General features: G+C 44.6%; 3 protein-coding genes across 3 annotated transcripts; all 3 read right to left on the bottom strand.

The window, feature by feature from the left end:
• Positions 1-661: 661 nt before the first annotated feature.
• Positions 662-4,590, bottom strand: LOC125757288 (uncharacterized). The gene is made up of 4 exons (XM_049412727.1): positions 4,367-4,590; positions 1,572-1,649; positions 1,292-1,433; positions 662-866 (listed from the first exon to the last, which is right to left on the bottom strand). Exons 1-4 carry the CDS (start codon positions 4,572-4,574, stop codon positions 662-664), a joined length of 633 nt encoding a protein of 210 aa, XP_049268684.1. The 5' UTR covers positions 4,575-4,590.
• A 6,176-nt stretch (positions 4,591-10,766) lies between these two features.
• On the bottom strand, positions 10,767-12,886 carry LOC119377977 (uncharacterized). The gene is made up of 7 exons (XM_037647252.2): positions 12,761-12,886; positions 12,539-12,681; positions 12,335-12,458; positions 12,102-12,271; positions 11,849-11,893; positions 11,611-11,767; positions 10,767-11,114 (listed from the first exon to the last, which is right to left on the bottom strand). The coding sequence occupies exons 1-7, from the start codon at positions 12,850-12,852 to the stop codon at positions 10,892-10,894; spliced, it is 954 nt and encodes a 317-aa protein (XP_037503180.2). The 5' UTR covers positions 12,853-12,886; the 3' UTR covers positions 10,767-10,891.
• Positions 12,887-12,969: 83 nt separating this feature from the next.
• On the bottom strand, positions 12,970-16,493 carry LOC125757285 (uncharacterized). Its single transcript, XM_049412724.1, has 5 exons — positions 16,388-16,493; positions 15,491-15,692; positions 13,674-13,809; positions 13,167-13,300; positions 12,970-13,103 (listed from the first exon to the last, which is right to left on the bottom strand). Exons 2-5 carry the CDS (start codon positions 15,615-15,617, stop codon positions 12,970-12,972), a joined length of 531 nt encoding a protein of 176 aa, XP_049268681.1. The 5' UTR covers positions 15,618-15,692; positions 16,388-16,493.
• Positions 16,494-21,849: the final 5,356 nt, after the last annotated feature.

The raw sequence follows: 21,849 nt of genomic DNA, 5'->3' as shown, positions 1-21,849 counted from the left end.
GGGGCATTGTCCTGCAGCGGGCATAAAGTAGGCCGAGATTATAACATTTTTACTGCAATTTTATAGTTTATATAATATTTTTTACTACGAATTTACTTATGTCTCTTATGTCTGGCGGATCACTCTCGTTAGTCGTTAATCTGCTCGTTCACTTGTTGGTGTTCTGATAATTTAGTATCATCATTATAGTATATGCCTAATTATTTTGCTATATATATTCTTCACGTGCCCGTATTTTCATTACAGCTTGCTTACTTTGTATGATTGGCCTTTTTATGTAGTCATTGAAGGTTCCCGTATCAGTTTTTCTTCCTGACCTGTGGGACTTCCTGCTGTAATATTTCGTTACCATGTAACTCCAACGCAACTTCTGAAGTAAACTTGATTTGCATCGTAAGGCGCGCAAAGAGCATGCATAACGGTGTGACCGGACACGTAGTCAGAATTACCAGTTACTTAGCTCAGAAACGCTGGGTGAATTGCCGAACTTTTCTAAACGTATTCGAGACTTATGTAACACCCCCTTATGTAACACCCCCTGAATGGGGGCCTTTAAGGAAATAAAACTGAACTGAACTGAACTGAGACAGCGTTTCATATTGTGGCGATACTGAAATAAAAGGACACTGACTTCATCCCGAGGACGTGGTGATACGATCTTTTAATTTGGCCACAGCCTTTGGACGTAGATGCAAGCTGCAACCAAGAAGAGCCAAACTATAGGCTCAGTGCCCGAGGAACGACACACTTGAAACCCTTCTATGTGGACACTCCGCTGCGCGTCCGTCTTCAATTTGAAGGCAATGTCCGGGCATTCGCCATTGGGCGCTATGGCTGATATGCAATCAGCGTACGCAGTCACTAACCTGTGGAACAAGAAGGTTGTTTTAAATTGGTCGTCGTTGCAACATTCTGTTTTGCTGTTCTAAATGTTGGAAACAGTGCACACTAAGCCTGTAAATCATCTAGGTATATTGTATTTATAGCACTATTCGTAAGGCATATTTTTTAAATTAGTGGTGTGCTTAGACATTTGCCTCAAGGATCTAGTGTTGGAGGTTAAAGGGATACTGAAGTCACCAGAATTGGTACTATAGCCTGACGTCAAGCTAGTGTCGATGTCGGTAGGTGCGCAATGGGAAAATTGACCTTAATATCAAAATAAAATACCTTATCAGCATTTGCTGAGCTTTACTCTTGCTCAGAGCCGTCTCTGCATACAGGAGATTTGTATGGCAGAGTAAACTTGCCTTCGAGAAATGGTGTCATGCCCATTTAAAAGAAAAGATACCTGCAAACTCTTCTCCGGTGGATTGACCGCATTTTCTTGTTAGACGGTCCCGTGCTGCGAATCTTTTTGGCCAAGGTTATTTTTCTTTCACACAAATTTCTTGCATTTACAAGTTCGGTTTCATTGCATCCTTGCACGGACGCTGCAAAATAACAAAAACAAAAACAGCGAAATGAATGTCTGTATTAAAACTATTGACAGCATTGGTTTTAAAGTGTGCCGGAAAATATTTCAAACCCTGGCAGGTTTTTCCGTGTTGACGCTGTGTTTGTTTACTAACCTGCTTGAGCAAGGCGTCGCAGTTTTCTGATCGCCTTTTCCATTCTACGGTTACGCAAAGACGCAATGGGCTTCCTGTCTGAAATACAAGAGGAAACAAGGAAAAACAACAACTAAAATTACACAAAATGATGGAGGTTTTTGACATCCTGTTGGCTATACCATCTTATTCGAAAATTTAAACATTTTACTCTTACTTTCTCACCACAACTTGACTTATGGACGAAAGTCGCCTTTTAGGACTTTGGCGCTGAACTTCACTTTGGCTTGTTTGTTCAGACAGTCGTAATCTTCAATCGTTATCCTAACTGTGTTTCCATGGACTTCTTTTTACTATTTAAGCGGTGTGTCACAATTCGTGCGATATTTTATTTAGTACAGCTGCCATGAACATAATTATGCACAGCGAGCGTGTTACAATCGAGCTTATGCTAATCCAAAGCTGTTCTGCGGAATGTGTGCCAGAACAAAGGCAGATTTTCTAAATATTCAGGGACAAAGCGTACGAACGAAAAACTTTGCGATTCTAGCCCCAGGCTTTCAGCGAGATCCTATAAATTCCACTGGTTTATGGCCTCCGCGCATTAGAGATGCTGGGAATCGATGCAATAACAATGACTTCAATGTACAGAATCAACGGATCTATTTATTTTTTATTTATTTATTTATTTATTTAAATACTCTCAATGCCATTTGCGGCGTTACAGAGAGGAGTGGTTACAAGTTAGAGATGGCAGTCTTGAATGATGCATGATCAGGGTTGCTGGCGATGGAGGCAGGAAGGTGGTTCCATTCGGATGAAGTCTTCGGCACGTAGGAGTGGAAGTATATGTTGGTATGGCAGAATGGCACATGGACTTTGAAGTTATGGTCGATGCGAGATGAAAGGTAAGACGGGTGGCGAGAACAATGTGCCTTTTATTTCAGGATTCATGAAAAAAATTTTGTGGAAGAGACATAGGCGGGCCTGTTTCCTCCTGTTAGAAAGGGTAGGAAGGTCTAGAGAATTTTTAATTGATGAGATGCTAGCAGTACGGGAGTAATTAGCGACAATGAAGCGAGCTGAGCGATTTTGGATGGCTTCCAGTGCATTAACAAGTAAACAAGTATGAGGATCCCAGATTGATGAGGCGTATTCGAGTTTAGATCTGACTAGTGTTTTATAAAGAAGAAGTTTTAATGAAACAGGTGCTAATGAAAAGTTCCGGCGCAAGAAGCCGAGAGTGCGGTTAGCATTGTTAATCACATAACTGATATGATTATTCCATGTTAAATTGTTATCTATGTGAACACCTAGATATTTGTAAGTATTGACAGACGACAACTGAAAATTAGAAATTGAATAAACAGGGCTAGTGCAGTCAGTACTTGCTCGAGAGATCCTCATTATTTTACATTTGTTAATATTCAGTTTCATTGACCAGAGTGAGCACCAAGATGTAATGTTATCAAGATCAGATTGAAGTAGTGATGAATCATGAGAGTTAGTTATTATGCGGTAGATGACACAATCGTCGGCAAATAGCCTGATTGTTGATGTAATGCTGGATGGAAGGTCATTAATATAAATTAGAAAGAGTAAGGGTCCAAGGACAGAACCTTGCGGCACACCAGATGTTACTGAACAATTGCGTGAGTCATGATCGTTAGCTGTTACATGTTGGGTTCTGTTAGATAAGAAGCATTCAATCCATCGTAATATGTTTGAGTCAATATTTAGCATGCTTAGTTTTAGTAGGAGTAAACGGTGAGAAACGGTGTCAAAAGCTTTTTGAAAATCAAGGAAAATGCAATCGATAATGGAGCCAGTGTCAGATGCTGAAAATAAGTCGTTGGTGAAGAGAAGTAGTTGGGTTTCACATGAGTAGTGTTTCCTAAAACCATGCTGACTGTTATGAAAGAAGTTATTTTCTTCGAGAAATATAATTAGGTTAGAATAGATTATGTGTTCGAGAAGCTTACATGGAATACTAGTCAAAGTGATGGGCCTGTAATTAGAAGGATTAGATGAGTCACCTGGTTTAGGCACAGGAACCACCTTCCCCGCCTTCCAGTCACTGGGCAATGAGGCATTTTGCAATGACTGTGAAAAGAGCTGTGAAAAAATGACTGAACAATAAATGGCAGTTTGTTTGAGAAATTGGGGAGCGATTCCATCTATGCCAGGTGCTGAGGCTTTCATTTTTAGTATGAGGTGAAAAAGCCCCAATTGATCAATGATGATGGGTTCCATTCGGGTATATCCAGGATCGGCTTGAATTGGTACGCCACGTTTGGTCATCGGGTTATAGCGGTCGGAGATTTTGCCCAACGTGCCTCTGTAATTCATTCTTCCTGAATTCACAGGTATGCGCGCTGTTTAGATGGAAAGTGCCCTTGCATTCGGATTGCTCTTGTATTTTTTTACTTCGCATTAAATTTTTATTGTAGAATAAATAGGTCCCGGTTATATCGAATTCAAAACACTTTAATCAGCCGCTCACCCGAAAGACTGTAATCGCCAAGCTCATCAGCGTTATGTAACGAAGGTTCTGCCGAACGTACATCGTACGAAGTTTCAATCGGAGATGTTGCTTGCTATCCTCAAAGGAGAAAAACGCGACGTTGTTGAAGTCAATCTATGGTGCTGTTTACAATGAGCTTTTATACCTGTGTTGTTGGGCGAGGTAACTTGAATTGCGATGGTTGCAGGCGTACCGCGCTGTAGGCGCTGAGAATAAGTATTTGAAGCTTATTCGTGGTGTCGGCAATAATGTGAGCTGTGACTTCCTTATCGCGCTCTCATGCCTGGCTCACCCTGAAAGTATTCGTAGTATTCGTCCTGATCGTAGTAATAGTACTCCTTCTCGCCCGTGTCCTCAAGGTAGTACTCGTCATCATCGTTGCCGACTGGTATTGCTGGCAACGTGGGCTGGGCGCCTTTGTCACCAAGGGCGCGCAACACTCTCGCGTAGGCTACACCTTGAAGCCAGGCCACAGGGAGCAAAGCGCAGAGCCACTTCATGGCGCGGTGACGCCGGCCGCTGTCGTTAATGCGGCAGAGAAAAGAATGTAAAAAAAAAACAACGTTATGATTGTTTGACACCGCCCTGTATGATGCGTATACACTTACAGACCACGTGCAATAAATCCCCTCCCGCCCCGCCCCTAGAAGGTTTGATAAAGAGCCTGGCTAGATTTAACGACATTTGATTACCGGTGCGTACTTTACTGTGACTTAAGTCGCAAAGTGTGTTATTACTGCAGAAAACTTATGGAGGGCGAGATTAGCGAAAAAAAGAATCTGGGTCTTTAATAAAAAAAAAATGCCATACGCTAGAATGGCCCGTATGGTAATATGCTAGCTAATAGTAATGCTGACCATGTATTAGCGTAGGCGGGCGACCAATGGCAACGAACACTTTCGAATGACAAAAACATGTATGCAGGAGAAGGAGACAAATTAATATTTTAAGCACTATGATGTGATACCGACCTAGTTGTCCTGTACGTTTGAAGTGCCATATGTGCAAATAGTGCTGAAATATCTGCGTGTGCGTGTGTGTGTGTGTGTGTGTGTTGCAGCACCTGCGTTTACCGACATTATGATGACGGTGATTTACCAAAAAGAGCCACGCTAACAGAAGCTACAGATAGGCGCCTTAAAAGTTTGGTTTCCAGATGTACAATTTACCCGGTACTTGTTTAGCTAATTGCTGCTACCTATACGTATACTGCGTGACTCAGCTTCTTGCTTGATGTTCAGTTGCTCGTCTAAGAGCATCATAACGACACATGGGTTACCACGCACACCGTATCATTATCGCTGTTCTTTCTTGATGGGATTTTACCTTGCCTCAAAGCAAGCGCCTTACACCACTAAGAGTTAAGTTTGCTAGTAAACAAACAAAAAAAAAACGTAGCCGGCCTTTTCACTATCATCTCATGCACTGTCACGATCGTCCAGCATTCGTCGTTACACATGAACTCTTCTTTCCGTAGAAATGACGAATTCGTTTCTCCGAGCACTGTGTATTGATGCTTTTTTACGTATTTCAGGTCATTTTGTTTTTCATTTCGTCCTACTTTTGCTGCGTTTTTTTGGGCGTTTTGCCTACATTTAAAAAGCGTCTCTTCAAGAGTTCAGGAGAATCTGCCGTTTTTCAATGAAGGGCGGTGTTTGAAAGCAGTAGCGTCTTAGCGACAGTAACATATTTTATGTATGCTCGTGTATGCGTGTATATATGCAAAATTGAAAAATTTTGGGGAGGGGTTGCCCCCCTGCCCCTTGCTACACTAGTTTTTGGATAGTACGAATGTTATTAAATATGTTACTTGGAACACCAGCCTAGGAGCCCCTGAAGGTGTATAGTAACGCGTTAAGTTTCTTCCCGACGCTAACAGATTATACGATGCACGAGTCGCATAAACCTGTGGTTCTGCCAATCATGCCTAATTTGGCTTCCTGAAATACTCCACGAAGTTATCGAATTTAGAGCATGAGTAATATTATATAGAGCATAAATCATAATAAGGCCTTGAAAAACGTATATGATACGAGATAAAACGCATTGCTGATGCTCTTCAAGAGCACGAAATTGCCACGGTTGTTCCATAAGCCCTCCTAATGGCATTGTGAAAGTGAATGCTTCAACAGTAGTTGTTCCGTATCTTATCACATACTTTACATTTAGCTGTTATACGTTTAGTTTTAGCTGTTATTGCGGAATACGTCAGCACACTGGAAGCACTCACATGCTCTTCGGCTCCTTCCCTTTGCAACCTATGACTTATGCCCACTATGGAGGATGGGCCTAGGAATGAGTGGAGCATGCAAATGATAAAGTTTATTATATATAACAAAATTCTCGCATAGATGCCGTGAGGAAAGATAAATTGCATGTTGCCAGTTAAAGAACAGAGAAGAAGTGAGGATGCATGTAGATCATGCACCGAGATAAAGAGAGAAAAATGTTGTGCAGAGGGCAGGGAGGTTATCCGGCAGATAAGTAACCAGTTTGCTATCCTGCACCTGGGAAGGCGTGAGGGGAGGCAGAAAAGAATGAGAGAGAGAAACGCATGCACACACAAACCCGGCATTGTCATAGTCGTTCCACGAGGCCGGTTGCTCGGACAAACTTCAGCAGCGCCTTCGTCGCTTTCTGATATGAAGCGCGTACATTCCTGCATTCCAAGATTGCTTGCTCGGAAAGCGGCTTCTTGTCGATGCTTGCTAACACTGCTGAGAGGAACTCTCTCTGGGAGTTGTAGCGAAGACCATGACAGATGATGCATGTGCGCAATAGTTTCCTTGTTGCCGTGATGGTCACAGGCAGCACTTTATGTCATTCCGACACTGCAGGAAAAACGTGTTTGTAAATGAGACACCGAGCCGCAGGCGGTAGAGAACAGCTGTCTCATTTCGGATCGGTGAGGTTAACCCAAGAGCAAAACAAACAAAACAAAACAACTCTATGGAGGCTATACTGCATGTCTTACGAAATGTGTTACAAGATGAGATAATATGCAAATGAGACTGATTAGGTTCTTAGCCACGGTCCCATAGCGGATCGCAATGCACACTACTAGCTTCGCATTGTTCGAACGTGTCTTATCTATCGTGTGGTTTCGACACTTGTTTTGCACTTTGCCTGAGTGAAACGAATGTTGGTGTGTGTCTTGCATGCGTAATTCTAATGGAGATAGGCACATTTTGCTTCGAATCGCGTAATGGTTTTCTGTGTACTGTTCTGTAGACGGATACGAAGAAATCCCGAGATTCAAATCATATGCAGTTTCGCTGTAAAACATAACACCAGACCACACCAGTGTACGCATGCTTGATAGAATCTCCCTTCTTGCCTCAATAACTGCAGCTGCTTTTCATTAAGGAGCTTTCTCTTTCTCCATCTCTCACTGTGCCGTGGAAATAAGAAATACCGGTAATCAATCAAATAAGTTAGTGCAGGTTCTGACAGCGCTTGCCTTCAGAACCTAGTCGGACATATACAGACTTGCAAGTGACACGACAGGAAGGTTTGAACTGAGCATTAAGTGGACAGCCTCGTTCAAAAAAAAAAAATCTTGGTGCGTTTTGCCCTAGCATAAGGAACAAACGCATTACAAATGAGCAATTTATAATGCATGAAATGGCGCTATTAGAGACGAGTCTATAAGCGGCAAGGAAAGTGCACAAAAATGAGGAAATTGTAATGATAATAGCTTTCATTGTTGCGAGCTGCTTATTTTCTCGGAGCTGAAATTGCTGTCGTGAACTCAGGTGGACAAGGAGCCACGAAATCGTACAGGCGAAGCGAAAAAGACTGCAGCTAATAAAAGACATTGACATTGGCATTTTATTGAGTCTTCGACAGTGGCAGCGTTTGCTGAAAGTAAATTAGCCTGAAACAATTCGTTTTGTAAGGGCGTAGCACCTGTCTGTGAAGGTGCCAAGCAGCAAGATTTCGAAACAATCAGGGGCCGAACTCACGAAAGTTTTTGTTCTCATGAGCTTGCCATTGCACGAGAACTTTCGATAATAATATGTGGAACGTAACGATTTCTTAGAATGTACTTTTGCGAACAGTGTCAACGTAATTTTTTTTTTAGAATACGGATTTGCAAACTGAGGTAACTGAGCAGCGGAGAGGGAAATATTTAGGGGGAGCGATGAAAGCTTATTTTGCGAGCCGCTTCTTTCGAAGAACTTTCGATAATAATATAGAACTTTCGATAATAATATGTGGAACGTAACGATTTCTTAGAATGTACTTTTGCGAACAGTGTCAACGTAATTTTTTTTTTAGAATACGGATTTGCAAACTGAGGTAACTGAGCAGCGGAGAGGGAAATATTTAGGGGAGCGATGAAAGCTTATTTTGCGAGCCGCTTCTAACCTTGAAGAAAAAAAAAACGACTAAAAAACACGGGGCATTAAAAAAAATCACAGCATATCCACGGGGTGAATGATGATGAGTGGGGCGAAGCTACGGAGGGAATCATCTGTAAACCGTGAAACTCTTCCGTGAAATGCGCCCAGTACATAATATAAAGAGTGTGAAACATCGTGTATATATTAAACATCAAACTTTTATTGTACTGTTGGTTTACGTGGTCCCTTCGTTATCACTTGTGATCGGTGAAATGCAAGGAAGAAGTCCGCTCCCGAGCGAAAGAGCGCCAAGAGCGACCGCATTCCCCGCTCGCCCTGTGCGAATTAAAGGCAAGGCTAGAGGGAAGACAGGACGCGCGTTCCACGACGCGAGGTCGGTAGCATGCCCAACGAAAGCCAACGGAACGCGATCGTGCAAGTGCTCCGGCTTCGCATCGCCTCATGGTTCCATTTAGCGTCCCAAAACCAAATATATTGCTCAAGGTGTGCCTTGCGTTTTTCGTAGAAATAATTTCTTTATCATGTACATTAAGACGAAAAGTTGAAAGCTCACTAGAGTGTATCGCCCGCAAAGTATGTCTTTTAGTGTGATTTAACTCTCGTACGGCAGGGTCCTCGCGCCGTTGCCGGTCCACCTCGCCCGTTGACGATCGGGCGAGGTGGCTACATACAACTACTACTACTACACTTTAAGAAAAACATCTGGCGTTCTTTCGTTCTGCTTTTACAAAACATCTGGCGTCTTTCGTTGGTTTATTTCATCAATCAACGGCGTTTTGAACGAAATTTTTATTGTTTAATCACGCACAGGAGAAATCTCACCAGGCACTACCTTGGAGGTAAACAATGGCTGCTAATGGGAATGAGAGACAGAAGAAGTCGGCTTTTAGCTAACACTTACACTTCTACTTCTACTAACGTTTCCTACTGGAACATGCCAATGGCTGCTAATGGGGAATGAGAGACAGAAGAATTCGGCTTTTAGTTAACGCGCACGCTGCGAATTTTTTATTGTTCAACAACGCACAGGAGAAATCTCCCATCGGCACCACCTTGGAGGTCAAAGCGCAAGACTTGTTACGGACTACTACGATGACGACGACTACGAGGGACGAACGGGTGTCGCCTTAAGGAGCTTCGCCCCTAAAATAAAACGGGCATCAAGGAAGGAATTATTTCTGGCCTTCCATAAGTTCGTTCTCTGCATTGTCTTTCTTATTTTGTTTTGACCTACCCTGTCTTTATTATTATTATTATTATTATTATTATTATTATTATTATTATTATTATTATTATTATTATTATTATTATTATTATTATTATTATTATTATGTTAGGTTTTGCAATCCCGTTTTGTGCGGGTATCGTTCAGGGATTTCGCGGTGTGACGCTGTAGCCATATCACCACCGGGGCTACAACACAGAAGGAAGGCAAACACCCATATTACCCTCCGACTTCCTAGGTGCCCAACTAGCACGGCCGTAACTAGGGGGGGGGGGTGAGGTGTTTCTGTCCCCCCTCCCCCCGGATGTTGCGTGGGCCATAGGGATGTCTGCCCTACTGTGTTCGATTACATCAATGAAACAAAAAGATTTTGCAGTGTTAGTCTATTTTTATCTATTTCTATTCTTTTTGAAGTCCGTCATTATTTCCGTCAGAAAGCTCAGATGATAGTCTGACCACTTGCTCTTTGAGCATTTTCATTTTTCGACGTTTTTATTTTTAATCTACATTTCCAGCTTCGCATAGCTTCATAGGTCTTTACCTTAAGCATCCTGCTGCCCGGTTCTTGGCCCATCCCCCTTTGTGGGTGAGCACCATCGGAAAAAGATCATAAGCATCATCATCATCATGAAGTGCAGCGCGCTGGTTATTCATTTATTTACTTTGTAATTCACTTTTTATGTTTATTCTAAGTGAGTAGTGGGGTTTGCCGAGTTTTTATGGCACATACCTGCTAGGGAATTTCTGTTGACTGGATAATAGTTGACATGCTATAGGCCCTTAAATACTATTTACAGCTTCGCTGCAAATAGTCTTTAAAAATCCGGGAAATATAGGCATGTCCACTTGAAGCGGCATCAGAGGTGGAATTGGCTTACCGAGGTTGGCTTCCAGACTTCGTGCTCCCGCTTAGTGGTATATTTATTTCTACATGGTCGGTTGGCGCTCAGCTGTTTGGAGTAATACAGGGCCAACGTCATATTTCATAACGACAAAAGCCGCAGTAAAATAGCTGCTGTTATGCGCTGCTCATCTCGTGTAAGAATTAGCGAATTCCACCCCTTTTTGTACTTGGAGTACGCACGCTTCTTCACTCCCAATTTATTTGAGACCTTTATTGCGTCAGCAAACCACGTTCCAAGCAGCTGGGTATCAAACTTGCGGACGCTTCGCAGCGCGGGCCTGTGGTGCCCCCTGCTTGCTTTGGGCTTCGGGCGCGGGAAGTTTAGTGGCGCTGCTGCACGAGCACCATGAGTACGACGAGGGACAGCGCCCAGGTGCTGGTTGACAGCGGCACAGCAGCGGACCAGAGCGGGCGGCAGTCGGTGAGGTACTTGTAGAAGGAATCCTTGACGCGGTCGTACACGTACGTCTCGGCATTCTTGTCACTGGCGCACCCGTTTTTCTTCGTCGCTTCTATGGAGCAATCCTTGAAGATGCGCAGTTCCCTGATGTATAAGGGTAGAAACAGTGCGATTGAAATTACTATGCAATGATGTCAGCAATTACTATGCAATGATGTTTCAGACACCGTCACTCCAATACGCCATTACACTGACGAACAGCGACGTAGCCCCGGAAACACCGCGAAGGCCGATTTTGGTAGCTGTGCATTAGAATTTCTCAAAACTAAACCTTAGTACTAGTCATTAGACAATACTCCCAAGTGCAACTGCACTCTGTGTTGCATGTCATAATGGAATGAAACTTCGTGTCGCGGGAAAATGTAAAACTGGTCGTTTAGTTTGGCAGCTCCAGTCACTAATTGTTCACACAAACTATAATGTTATTAACTGCGTAATAATGCGTGTTGTACAGCTGAATATGCGATGTGGTTATACGCCTTTTGTCAATTTGGGATTTAATTTGACATCTCACCAACGACAGAAGTTGTTCTGCTGCGTAGATAATTTGGGATGAAAAGAATACTTTGAGATCACTTACACGCAAAGGTGTTTCGGCTGAGAGATGCCCTTCTTTTTGATCTGGTCGTACGCAGATTGTTGGCACGTGTCCACGGCCGTCCGGACAATTTCAAAGTTGCACTTGTTGTCTGCCGGTACCAGCCCTGTTGGCCCACCTCCGTTCAGCGGCCGCAATGCTGCTAATTCGAGAGAATTGCTTACGACCTTTAAGAAAAGGCCAGGAATAGTTGCCCGAGTTATCTCCACGTTCTATTTACCTGTAAGGTTTCCAGATCCCTGGGAATCCATCTTTTGACGAAGATCTGTGCGCATGATGAAATGCAGAGCATGTCAAACACGTAATACGCAAGAGTTTCGCCAGAATACTGGCTATTGTAGACTCTTAAGAACAAAAATATTACCTATTCTTTTTTTGGCGAGCCCTGACTCGTCACATATATATCTCTCCTTAAAGGCACACACAACACTAAACAGGATTTTTTTTTTCATTCTTAAAGTGTTGCGACTTACTTTCAAGCCTGGGTCGGTTGGAGGAAGCTCCGCTTTGGTCGCAGGACCATTTGTGGTGGCGCAGAATTTTGTCCGCGAAGTGGGACACGTGAAACATGACCTCCGAGTCCTCGCGGCAAGCTGTTTCGGAGACTGCCTCGTTAACGCAAAGCAGGAATGTGTCGCTCGCCCTGGAATAAGACGGCGGAGGTGAAAGGACGCCGGCCCTCGGGTGTCGCACGCGCGTCATTCACCTGCAGATGTTCAGCTTGTTGTTTTCCTTATCTTCTAGAATAGGTTCGACAGTTTTGTTGAGGAGGCGGACGCATTGGTTTAGCTTGAGCACCAGGGAACGCTCTTCACACTTCTTGTCGCTTGCTGCGAGGAGAGGAAAAGATCTTAAGGCGTGTGCTCATTGGGGGCCGGCGTAGGTATACTGCATGAGACACTCGTCTTACTCTGAATGTTTTTGCAAGCCCAGCGGTGTTCGTAGAGGACATGCACAATGAAGTGCGTTGTCTGGTCCAGCACCTCTTCGTCAGAGTTGCAGTCCGTGTGGGCGAGAGCGATGTTAACGCACGACTTGAAGTTCTCGGTTTGCCTTTGAAACATAACAGTGTCTTAGCGTTGCCGCCTGACAGCTAGCAATTGAAAGTGTTAAGAATGAATGAGGTGCTTACGCGCAAATGAGTTTCTGGTTGGTTTTCTTGTTGTCCAGCAAGGGCTCCAAGTTACCTTTCATAGTCTTCAGACAATCGACCATGCGGCGCATCAATTTTCGCTCGCTGCACTTCTTGGTCACAACAGGGGCTGCGCGGAATGAACGAAAAACTAGCTACAGCTCTTTCCGGCCCCCTGATGACCTACTGTTCCAAGGTAATCGGCAGACCTAACAGAGAACGTAAAATGCGCTTTCTGGAATACCTTTGGTTGCGGCCGTCGTTGTTTTGTTGACAGGAGAAGCAGCACCAGCTGCATTCTGCGGGGGTACCTTGGACGTTATATTCGCCGTCAAGAACGCCACTGGGAGGAAAGAGGAGGCCTTTTTAGTACGCGTTGCTGCTATGTTAACGATAGTTCACCTACATTCTGTACAGTTCAGCCGGTTTTTGACGATAATGCTAGTTGCCTTAGCCATTTCCTTCTGTGAGGCCGGGTCATTTTCACAAGACAGGAAGAGTTGGAAGTCTTCAATGCAGGATAGGTAGATCTTGAGCAGCCTGAAAGATTAAAAATGATAACACCATGACAAGGTTCTAGACGCACAAAACTAAACGAATGCATTTGTAATTCAGCTCAAACAATCATGCTTTCGTATAGCCTTTCCGCTTCCTTTCGCTAGTAGTGATCTGTTGCGAGTCTTTATATAGTAATAACTGCCTCATATACTAACGAAAAAAAAAAACGCGCAGACGTAAGCGTGAGCCCTAAATAAGAGCAGTATTGGTCGTCAAAATGAATCCTGAACCAGTGTGCCCTGTCCTTATATCGTATATTAGGTACAGTTTTGGTGCCCAGTATTAAGCGTTTACATTTAAACTCACGCTAATACAGCGCATTCGATTTATAAAACAGAAAAATAATGGCCCTTACTTGCAGGAGTCATCGTTCTTCTTTTCCGAGAGATATTTCTCTAGAGGCTTCAATCCACTTTCGCAGTTATTGATGCCTTCCCGAAACTTGTTTTTGTCGCAGTCGTTGGCGCCTGGCTTTTCTGGGTGATCACTTGCTGTTGAGAAACAAAGAACGCGATCATATCGTGAATATATAGGATACGTTTCAGTTACAAGTTAAGGCCTGTACGCTTATCCTTTTCGGTGTTTTGCTTGACTGAACATTTCGCTGACCAGGCCAAAACTCGTTAAAGCTCATTTGCAACACGAGGCCGGAAGTACTACTCCTCATTCAAGATCGTTGCATCTATAGCAAGCTTTTGAACGGACCGCTAGATGCTCCATCCGAGAAGACAGTTCCGAGCTGTAAGTTTTAACGAAACGCGAACATACAGTTGTCCGAGCGCAGTGACGTGCCCAAAGAGAAACTTTATAATAGCTCATGAAGGCTGAGCTTTATGATATTTACATGTAAAGTAGCTAAAACTTTTATCACACAGAATCCACTTAAAGTTACATTTGCGAAAGCTGACCCGTACGAAGCGCATTCCTGCCGTAACGGCGGCGTGGCATGCAACAGCGCATGCTCGTTTAGCGATGCGTGTGAAGCACCCTCGTACCGGCGCGTGTACTATAGGTGCACGTTAAGGAACCTCGTGTGGCCACAGTTATTCTAAGTCCCCCACTACGGCGGGCCTCAATCATATTGAGGTCTTGGCTCGTAAAACCTTACCCGCGTTAAATAATGGGCTTCATCTGCATTACCACTTCCCATTCTCAGTCATCCCACTCAAAGCGAAAATTGGGTTTTTCCTCAGTCAGGTGGATTTATGGGAAGAGCCGCGGCAATGATTACAGCACAACTGCCAACAGTATGTAGATTTTTTTTTTTCGGCAACCCGTGCCACCGGACCGTTAAGGCGATGTCACACTGTGGATAACCAACCGGTGGGACGTGCTGACGCCGTATTTTCACGATACTGGCATCCCTATCGCGCACTGAGGTTAACGATCGGGAGCTAGCGCAGACACGCGATCGCACTAAAGACAGTATAAGATTGATAGTCCGCAGACATCCTGGCCACAGGTCTAGCTTAAAGGAGCCGGTTGCCTCGGCACGCCCTCTTTACGCCGCATTGACCCAATGAGCCGGCACGTGAACCACATTAGAACTACCGCGCCGTTGCGGCGTCGAGCTTGAAAAGAAAAGAAAACACGCACACACGAGACACGTCGTGAAGGTCAAGATAAAAAAAAAATATATATATTTAGCAGAATAGGAATGTACCAGAGCCATAATATTATGGCTCTGGTACATTCAAGAGCAAGAAAACGTGAAGGTCATTTGCAGCATGTGCGCAGAGGCGGCAGACGAAAGAAATTGCAAAGGCACGTGGCAGGGGTTCAGAGCACGCGCTATCGGTCGGAAAAGTGGTTCCTTGCGCACCACTGACTTAAAAGCCGTTGCGGCGGTTTCTGCCCGTCGGTGGCAACGACGTTGTGTCGGCCAAGTGTGGCAATTTTATCTGCCACCAACATTTGTCAGCAGACTGTCGGAGTTGTTTTGGCATCGAGTTTTCGTAGGTGCCGGGTTGGCTCAGTGTCACATCGACTATTGCAGGTCATATATAACGCACGAAAGTTGACGAAACCATAAGGAACCAATAAAGACGAAACAATAAAGAGCCTGCGTCCGAGCTGCCGAAATAAGTAAACTTGTGTGTACAACTAGAAGAAATTTTGCTGGGGCGTTATCGTCGGCTGTCCAGCTTCGCGCCATTAACGAATCCGACTCACCGTCGCTTCCTGGTCGGGCCTTTTCCTCGACTCCAAGTGCGTCCACCCGCTTGTCATCCAGGAGGGAGCGTCTTGCGCTGCCTGTGGCGACCGCCATGGCTAGCAGAAGGGCGCAGACGGACCGCATGGCGCGCTGCCCGATGGGACCACTTCGAAGCAACGGCCTGGTTCCGGCGTATGCACGCGCTGCACGTACCTCAGCCTACGCGGCCCAAGAAATATGCACAAACAGGAGTGTGCTCGCAGTATTATTTTAATAAGGCTTCTTTCGTGGTTGAGTAAATTTATTTCCTCAAGTATAAATGAAGAATCATCAGTAAGTATCGTCATCGCACACCATTCAGTGCAGGACAAAGTCCTCTCCCTGATATTTCGAATTACTCCCGTCTTGCGTCATCCTCTCGTGCCATGCGAATTTTCTATACTCACTACACCAACAAGTGCTCATACGCTCTATTTCGTTCCCCTTCCCTTGGCACCACGTAACACCACTCGTATAGATCGCCGGTTACTAGCAATACGCATTACATGACTTGCCGGAAGTCACCTTCCTTAACCTCAGCTGTACCATATACGTATATGCAGTGCGTGACAGCTCACTCGGGACCTGCTAATTAAAAAAAAGTGCAACAGGATACGAAGATACGACTAACGGCGTACGTTCAACGCCACTTCCGAGAACAAGTCGGAGGTGACTGCAGGGAGACACTCTTTTCAGGAATAGTTCCGGCTGCTGGAAGAATAGACGAAGATATAAGGCGAGCCGATTACGTCGACGCTTTATTGACTATCGAAACAACCGTTAGCATTGGGCTTTTAAGATGTGCAGCTAGTATTGAGAACGTTGACAGTGCTGCACACTGGTCGCCGCGCGAGAGGTCGCGAAGGGTCGCTCACCTGTCCTGAAAGGGCGAAGCTCGAAGAGTCGCGGCGTGTCGGAACGAGGGGACCAGAGGTCAACCGACGGGCTCCGAGCGTTCCAAGAGCGTGCGCCGCGTGACGTCTGCACCAACTGCCAGCAAGGCGACACGGGCGGCACGTGCACGCTTCGCGCGCTGCGATGGGTCTTCGTTTTTCACGTCAGAGGCGATTTCTCGCTCGCGAGCCACACTGAGGCCTACGTTAATGCTGGAATTAAGACGGACTCGGGTCCTCCCCGGCTAGTCCCTCAGGACTTCATTAAAGTTCTTTGTCTGTCTGTCTGTCAAGGCGATATTGAAGGTATAGCTGCAAAATATTGGAAACGACAAGAACAGCAAACGGTGTTTCGTAATTTTTCATCTGCCGACGACAGCATACTTCCAAAAGGCGAGATTCCTGAACAGGTACCACCGATGGAGGTTATAGGTGGACACGGACGCGCTGGCTGGAGGCAATTATGAGCATAGCGGGGAAGGTCGATGCTATGCTGCAAAAAAAAAAAAAAAAAAACGACGACAAACAATGGAAACAAGACAAGAGTCAAAGAGGAAAGAATAGCGACAATACACAAGCGCTGGAGACTGAGTGGGTAGGCGCCAATCATCCCAGGAGCATCATCATCAATCATCAGAGAGAACAGCGCAGCACAATGATTCACTGGGTTGTCTGATAGAGTGCATTCAGTAGCGGCCTGTCCAATGCGACTGTGAGTGGCAGCGATGATCTTGCGCAAGACATATTTCTTCAAATAGCGGAGGTGGACACATTCACAAGCAAGGCGCAGACACAGAACAAAAGCCAATTGTTCCGTGATGTAACCACTATTTTACATGTTTCAGCCAGACTTGTGCCTAGCGAATTTCTTGTAATCACCAATATTGCTTAGTATTCCTTATTTAACCGATTTCTTTTTTTTTTACTCGGTAGCAAAAACCATAATTCGGTTGCTTCTTTTAGTAGACACTTTCACGTAACCAGTTACTTTATGGATGAGTCAAGCCTTAAAAAACAATGCAGCTTTGAGCCCTTGAATTAAGTGGCAATCATAGATGGGAACTCCCGTATACTGCCATGCAGGAGCTTCGTGGATGCGAACTTTCATACTGGCAATTCAGGCTTCTGAGTGCTTGTTTTCTCACTTTAACGCCACGTCTGATGCTGGCCCACGATTTGGACCAATGCTGCTATGTGCTGGATGATGATGGGCACCAGACAATCAAATACGGACGATTTTGACGCCTCTTTTTCTCGACCCCCACCAACAACGAAGCACTAAGATTCAAATAGGACACAGGCGCGAGCGTCGCGCCACTGAGTAGCCACAGAAGAACTGAAAGCTGCGCTATTTGGTGAATATTCATATTCAATTGTTTGGATTGCGCACAGTGAGAGACGAGTAAGAAGATGAGAGACGCTTGACGTCAGTCTGCTATCCATTTAGCAGGCAGGAAAATAAGTAATGCGCATGCTTTCTAGTACAAGACGCGGGATCAACGAATAGAAAAAGTCAGCTAGCTGGTGTTCGTATATGAAACGTTTAGTTTGTCATGGTGTTAATTGCGCGACCACGTGCGCTTGTAAGGGTTGTATGAATAACGTTTCTTAATAAAAATACCAGCTGACAGTTCGCGCTCGCAGCGTCAGTCCTTCCCTTCGTCCACGTCTTACGTACGCAATCCCCAAGTATGAATATGAGCAACCATGATCTTGTTCGAATGTGTTCGTGCGTTACAACATCGCATTAGGCTCGCGCGGGCACAGTGAGCAAGTTTCCAGTGCCATTTTTGGTTGCTTGAAAATAACACAGGGATGTATTACCGGCGACAATCTTGGGAATAGAATTGCCAGTGAAGATAAGCAACGTGGGAAGGGCTACAGCGGAAGCGTTGAAAGAGGCAGGTCAGCTAGTTCACTGTATTTGTGCAACGTTCACGAAGGCTGGGAACTGAAGTAACTAAAATGTGTAAGCGTTTTAGTAATTTTAGTAAATGGTAAATTACTTCGGTTAGGCAGTAATTGGTGACTGTAATCAATTACATTTTTGAAGGAACTAATCGTAATCGGTTACATTCTCTGGCTGCAGGTCGGAAACAGCACAGCACGACTTCACAGGCTGCTAGGAAGGCGTGTTCATTTAGGGCACTATAGAACTAACGTTGAAAAATTTACTGAAGTTTACGACACTGCCTAATACGAAATGTGAGCGCAGCTGTATGCGTGTTTTCATTTTGCGATATATTGAGGCAAATATTTTCAGACAGACACGTATATAGTTACAGTGCTCTGTTTATTTCTACGTTTTTGTTATTTTTTATTGTTATTGTTTATCATTTTCTCTATTGTCTGCTTAGGCAACGCCAACTGTAGTTACAGATAACTGTTTATTTATTTATTTTCCTTTTTTCTTTCGGTGTCGAAGGTCCCAGAGTAATTCAGCCGCCCTGGGCAAAAGAAGAAGGGCCTCACGTCGCTCGAAACGCGCGAGTCAGAGATCTTTCACTGTGCTCGTTCTCTCAGTTACGGCGATAGTCAATGATGGACCACTCTCAACACAGGAACGCGCACATAAGAGCTGTGCTCTAAAATGATCTGCTGTTAGATGTGTATGGAGTTGTATTTGGCACCCGTTTTTCGCAATAGACCATTCAACCGCAGCGGTTGTGGGCGGCAGGACAATGGTTCCGCGTGTTGCCTGTTCGCTGGCGCACTCTTAAGCCACCCTGGAGTTGCTGCCCCGAATTTACTTGCAAAGTGGGCACAAGCTCATTGTCGGCTAGCCATTGGGCTATTAAGGTAACTAAACGTTTGAAAAGTGTGAATCGCACGTCGAACAGTTTTTATAAGGAGAAAAAGTAAGTGTGTTTAGGTACGTATTCATTAAGGAACTTCAGAAAACGCCACACCTTTCTGCTTATAGACCTTAGTTTGCGGGTAAAAATACGACACAATATTTTCGCAATGGAACCCTCGCTTTCGCATGTATGTAGCATTGAAGGAATCTTGTGCGTACTTAATCAGGACACGTTCACAGCAGATGTTTCAATGTGTGTTTCTACACAAGACAATATTAGCATAGTGCAAACGCAGGCCAGTTTATCTTGCACAGTCAAGGTGGAAAGAAGGGAGAGATCTAGTGGCTGATATACGCTGGGAGGTGTCTCCAGCTCGGCGAAATGTATTGCCGCACAGTCTCGTGTAAGGGCAGTGTTTTCTCTTTCTCAGAGCAGGTACGTACATTGCAAAAAATGATATGTGAATATAAAGCAAATGAAAACGCTGCTTATTCTTGATTTTTATTTGTTTTGCATTGTAGTTCACGGCTTTCAGCTGCTTGTCTTTACAAAATCAAACCGCCGAATACAGTGACGTGGATTGAGGTCGATAAAAACCGGCTGGTTCATAACGTCACGTCAAAACGCTCTGCCAATGGCTTGATCATTAATCTGATTTGTTGCTTACTCCAAGAAGAGGACGCTTTTAACGTTCTACTGAGTTTACAGCAGCGACTTATCTGTTATGGACAGGAGCTAGGACAATAGTGTGAAGGGATTTATACTAGATTTAGACCGTTTAGACTAGAACGTATGGTTGCTAAACAGCGGCCATAATAAAACCGATCGTCTAATTGTGTGTTTTTCAGAAAATTTAACTGCGCTTTTGTTCTGTGGCAGTCTCGGGTCATGGGCCGAGAATGGAGCCCTCCGACTGTGGTTGCCTGCTGCCGACACTGACCAGAAAATGGTCAGTGTTAAGTTGGTTACAGATGGTTAAGTTCACCACCGGGGAGCTCTATACTTCCACACTATATGACACTTTCTTCTTCTCGGCATGAGGCTTTTCCGCGCAAACCTGTGAATCTTTTCTCCGACCGATACCACACAAGACTTTGGAACGCTGACTGACGATAGTAAAACAGAAAAGAACAATGAAATTCGAGCGCTATGACTAACTAGCGCCACGCTTCGCACCTGAGAAATAGAGGAGTAGCTTTATTCGACGAAGAGATTCGGGTACGTATGTCCCAGGGTCCTCGCCCGACCCTGCTGCACTTCACGTTCGTGAGTTCACAGAGTTCCATGACCTGAGCGGCCCGGTCAGTGGCGATCTGCCTAGCCGGGTCCGTCGAGCGCAGCAGGGTCTCCCATTTCGTCCAGACGGTTAGAGGCTCGGGGCCCCGCGGTGGAGGGTCCGCCGGGCAGTCAAGGGTAATGTGGGTGAGGGTAGCTCACCCACAATCAATCAGGACTGAGTTGGAAGAATTTAAACGATGGGAGCGCTGAGGAACGCGATGCAGATGAAATTGAAGGATGAAGTCGTCTCTCTATACTACTACTACTACTACTACTACTACTACTACTACTACTACTACTACTACTACTACTACTACTACTACTACTGCTGCTGCTGCTGCTGCTGCTGCTACTACTACTACTACTACTACTACTACTACTACTACTACTACTACTACTGCTGCTGCTGCTGCTGCTGCTGCTACTACTACTACTACTACTACTACTACTACTACTACTACTACTACTACTGCTGCTGCTCCTGCTGCTGCTGCTACTACTACTACTACTACTACTACTACTACTACTACTACTACTACTACTACTACTACTACTGCTTCACCACCATCGTACAGAGCCGTTTACACATGGGTACGCGCCAAGAAAAATGAATCGTAATCGTCATAATTAAAGAAACGAAGATTAGTTGCACTATTGTTGACATTGAACAAAAGTTTTCTTCTGTAAAGCAAACGGTTCACGCATATCTGGGAATTTTCCATCATTCTTGGTCATTCAATGTGAGTACCTAACTTTTAGGCAGCCTATATACAAGTTCGTTGTACTTATTTGAATAAGGCAATTAGTTATTTGACCACTCGCACCATGCTTCTACAGTTTAAAACTGCGTGTGGTACTGCAGTTTCACTTGCTCTCTGTGGACGATTTCAACACTGCGTTCACGTGGTGGCAAACTTGCGTATTTTTGTTTCATTGTCTTCGTGCACTGTCATTGTCATGGCGTACCAGATAAGTGAGAGCCATTGTTTTTCATTTACGGGCGCCTTTATATGTGAAATGTTGCACAAGTTTAAATGTGTTTGTAAACTGGCAATTTAGATATAGTTAAGCTGTTTCTTTTTTTTTTTTGGGGGGGGGGGTGAGGTGGGTGGGGGAGGGTTTGAGGTTAACAGTCGTTTTTCTTTACCTGACCATTCGTAGTGCATTATGAAATTTCGCCATTCGGACGTCCCTATGTAGGGAAGAAATAACAAAGATAAGAGTCGGGATGTTCGACCTATAAGGTTATGAAGAAGCCGAAAGGCGCCGACGCAGTGATTCTAGGACATTCCACCTGAGTGAGCTCTTCCACATGAGTGATTCTAGGGGATTCCACCTGAGTGATTCTTATGTGTATCAGCATCATGT

This window comes from Rhipicephalus sanguineus, chromosome 1 (genome assembly GCF_013339695.2).
Source record: "Rhipicephalus sanguineus isolate Rsan-2018 chromosome 1, BIME_Rsan_1.4, whole genome shotgun sequence".
Lineage (NCBI taxonomy): Eukaryota > Metazoa > Arthropoda > Arachnida > Ixodida > Ixodidae > Rhipicephalus > Rhipicephalus sanguineus.
This window is presented reverse-complemented; position numbering and strand designations above follow the sequence as displayed.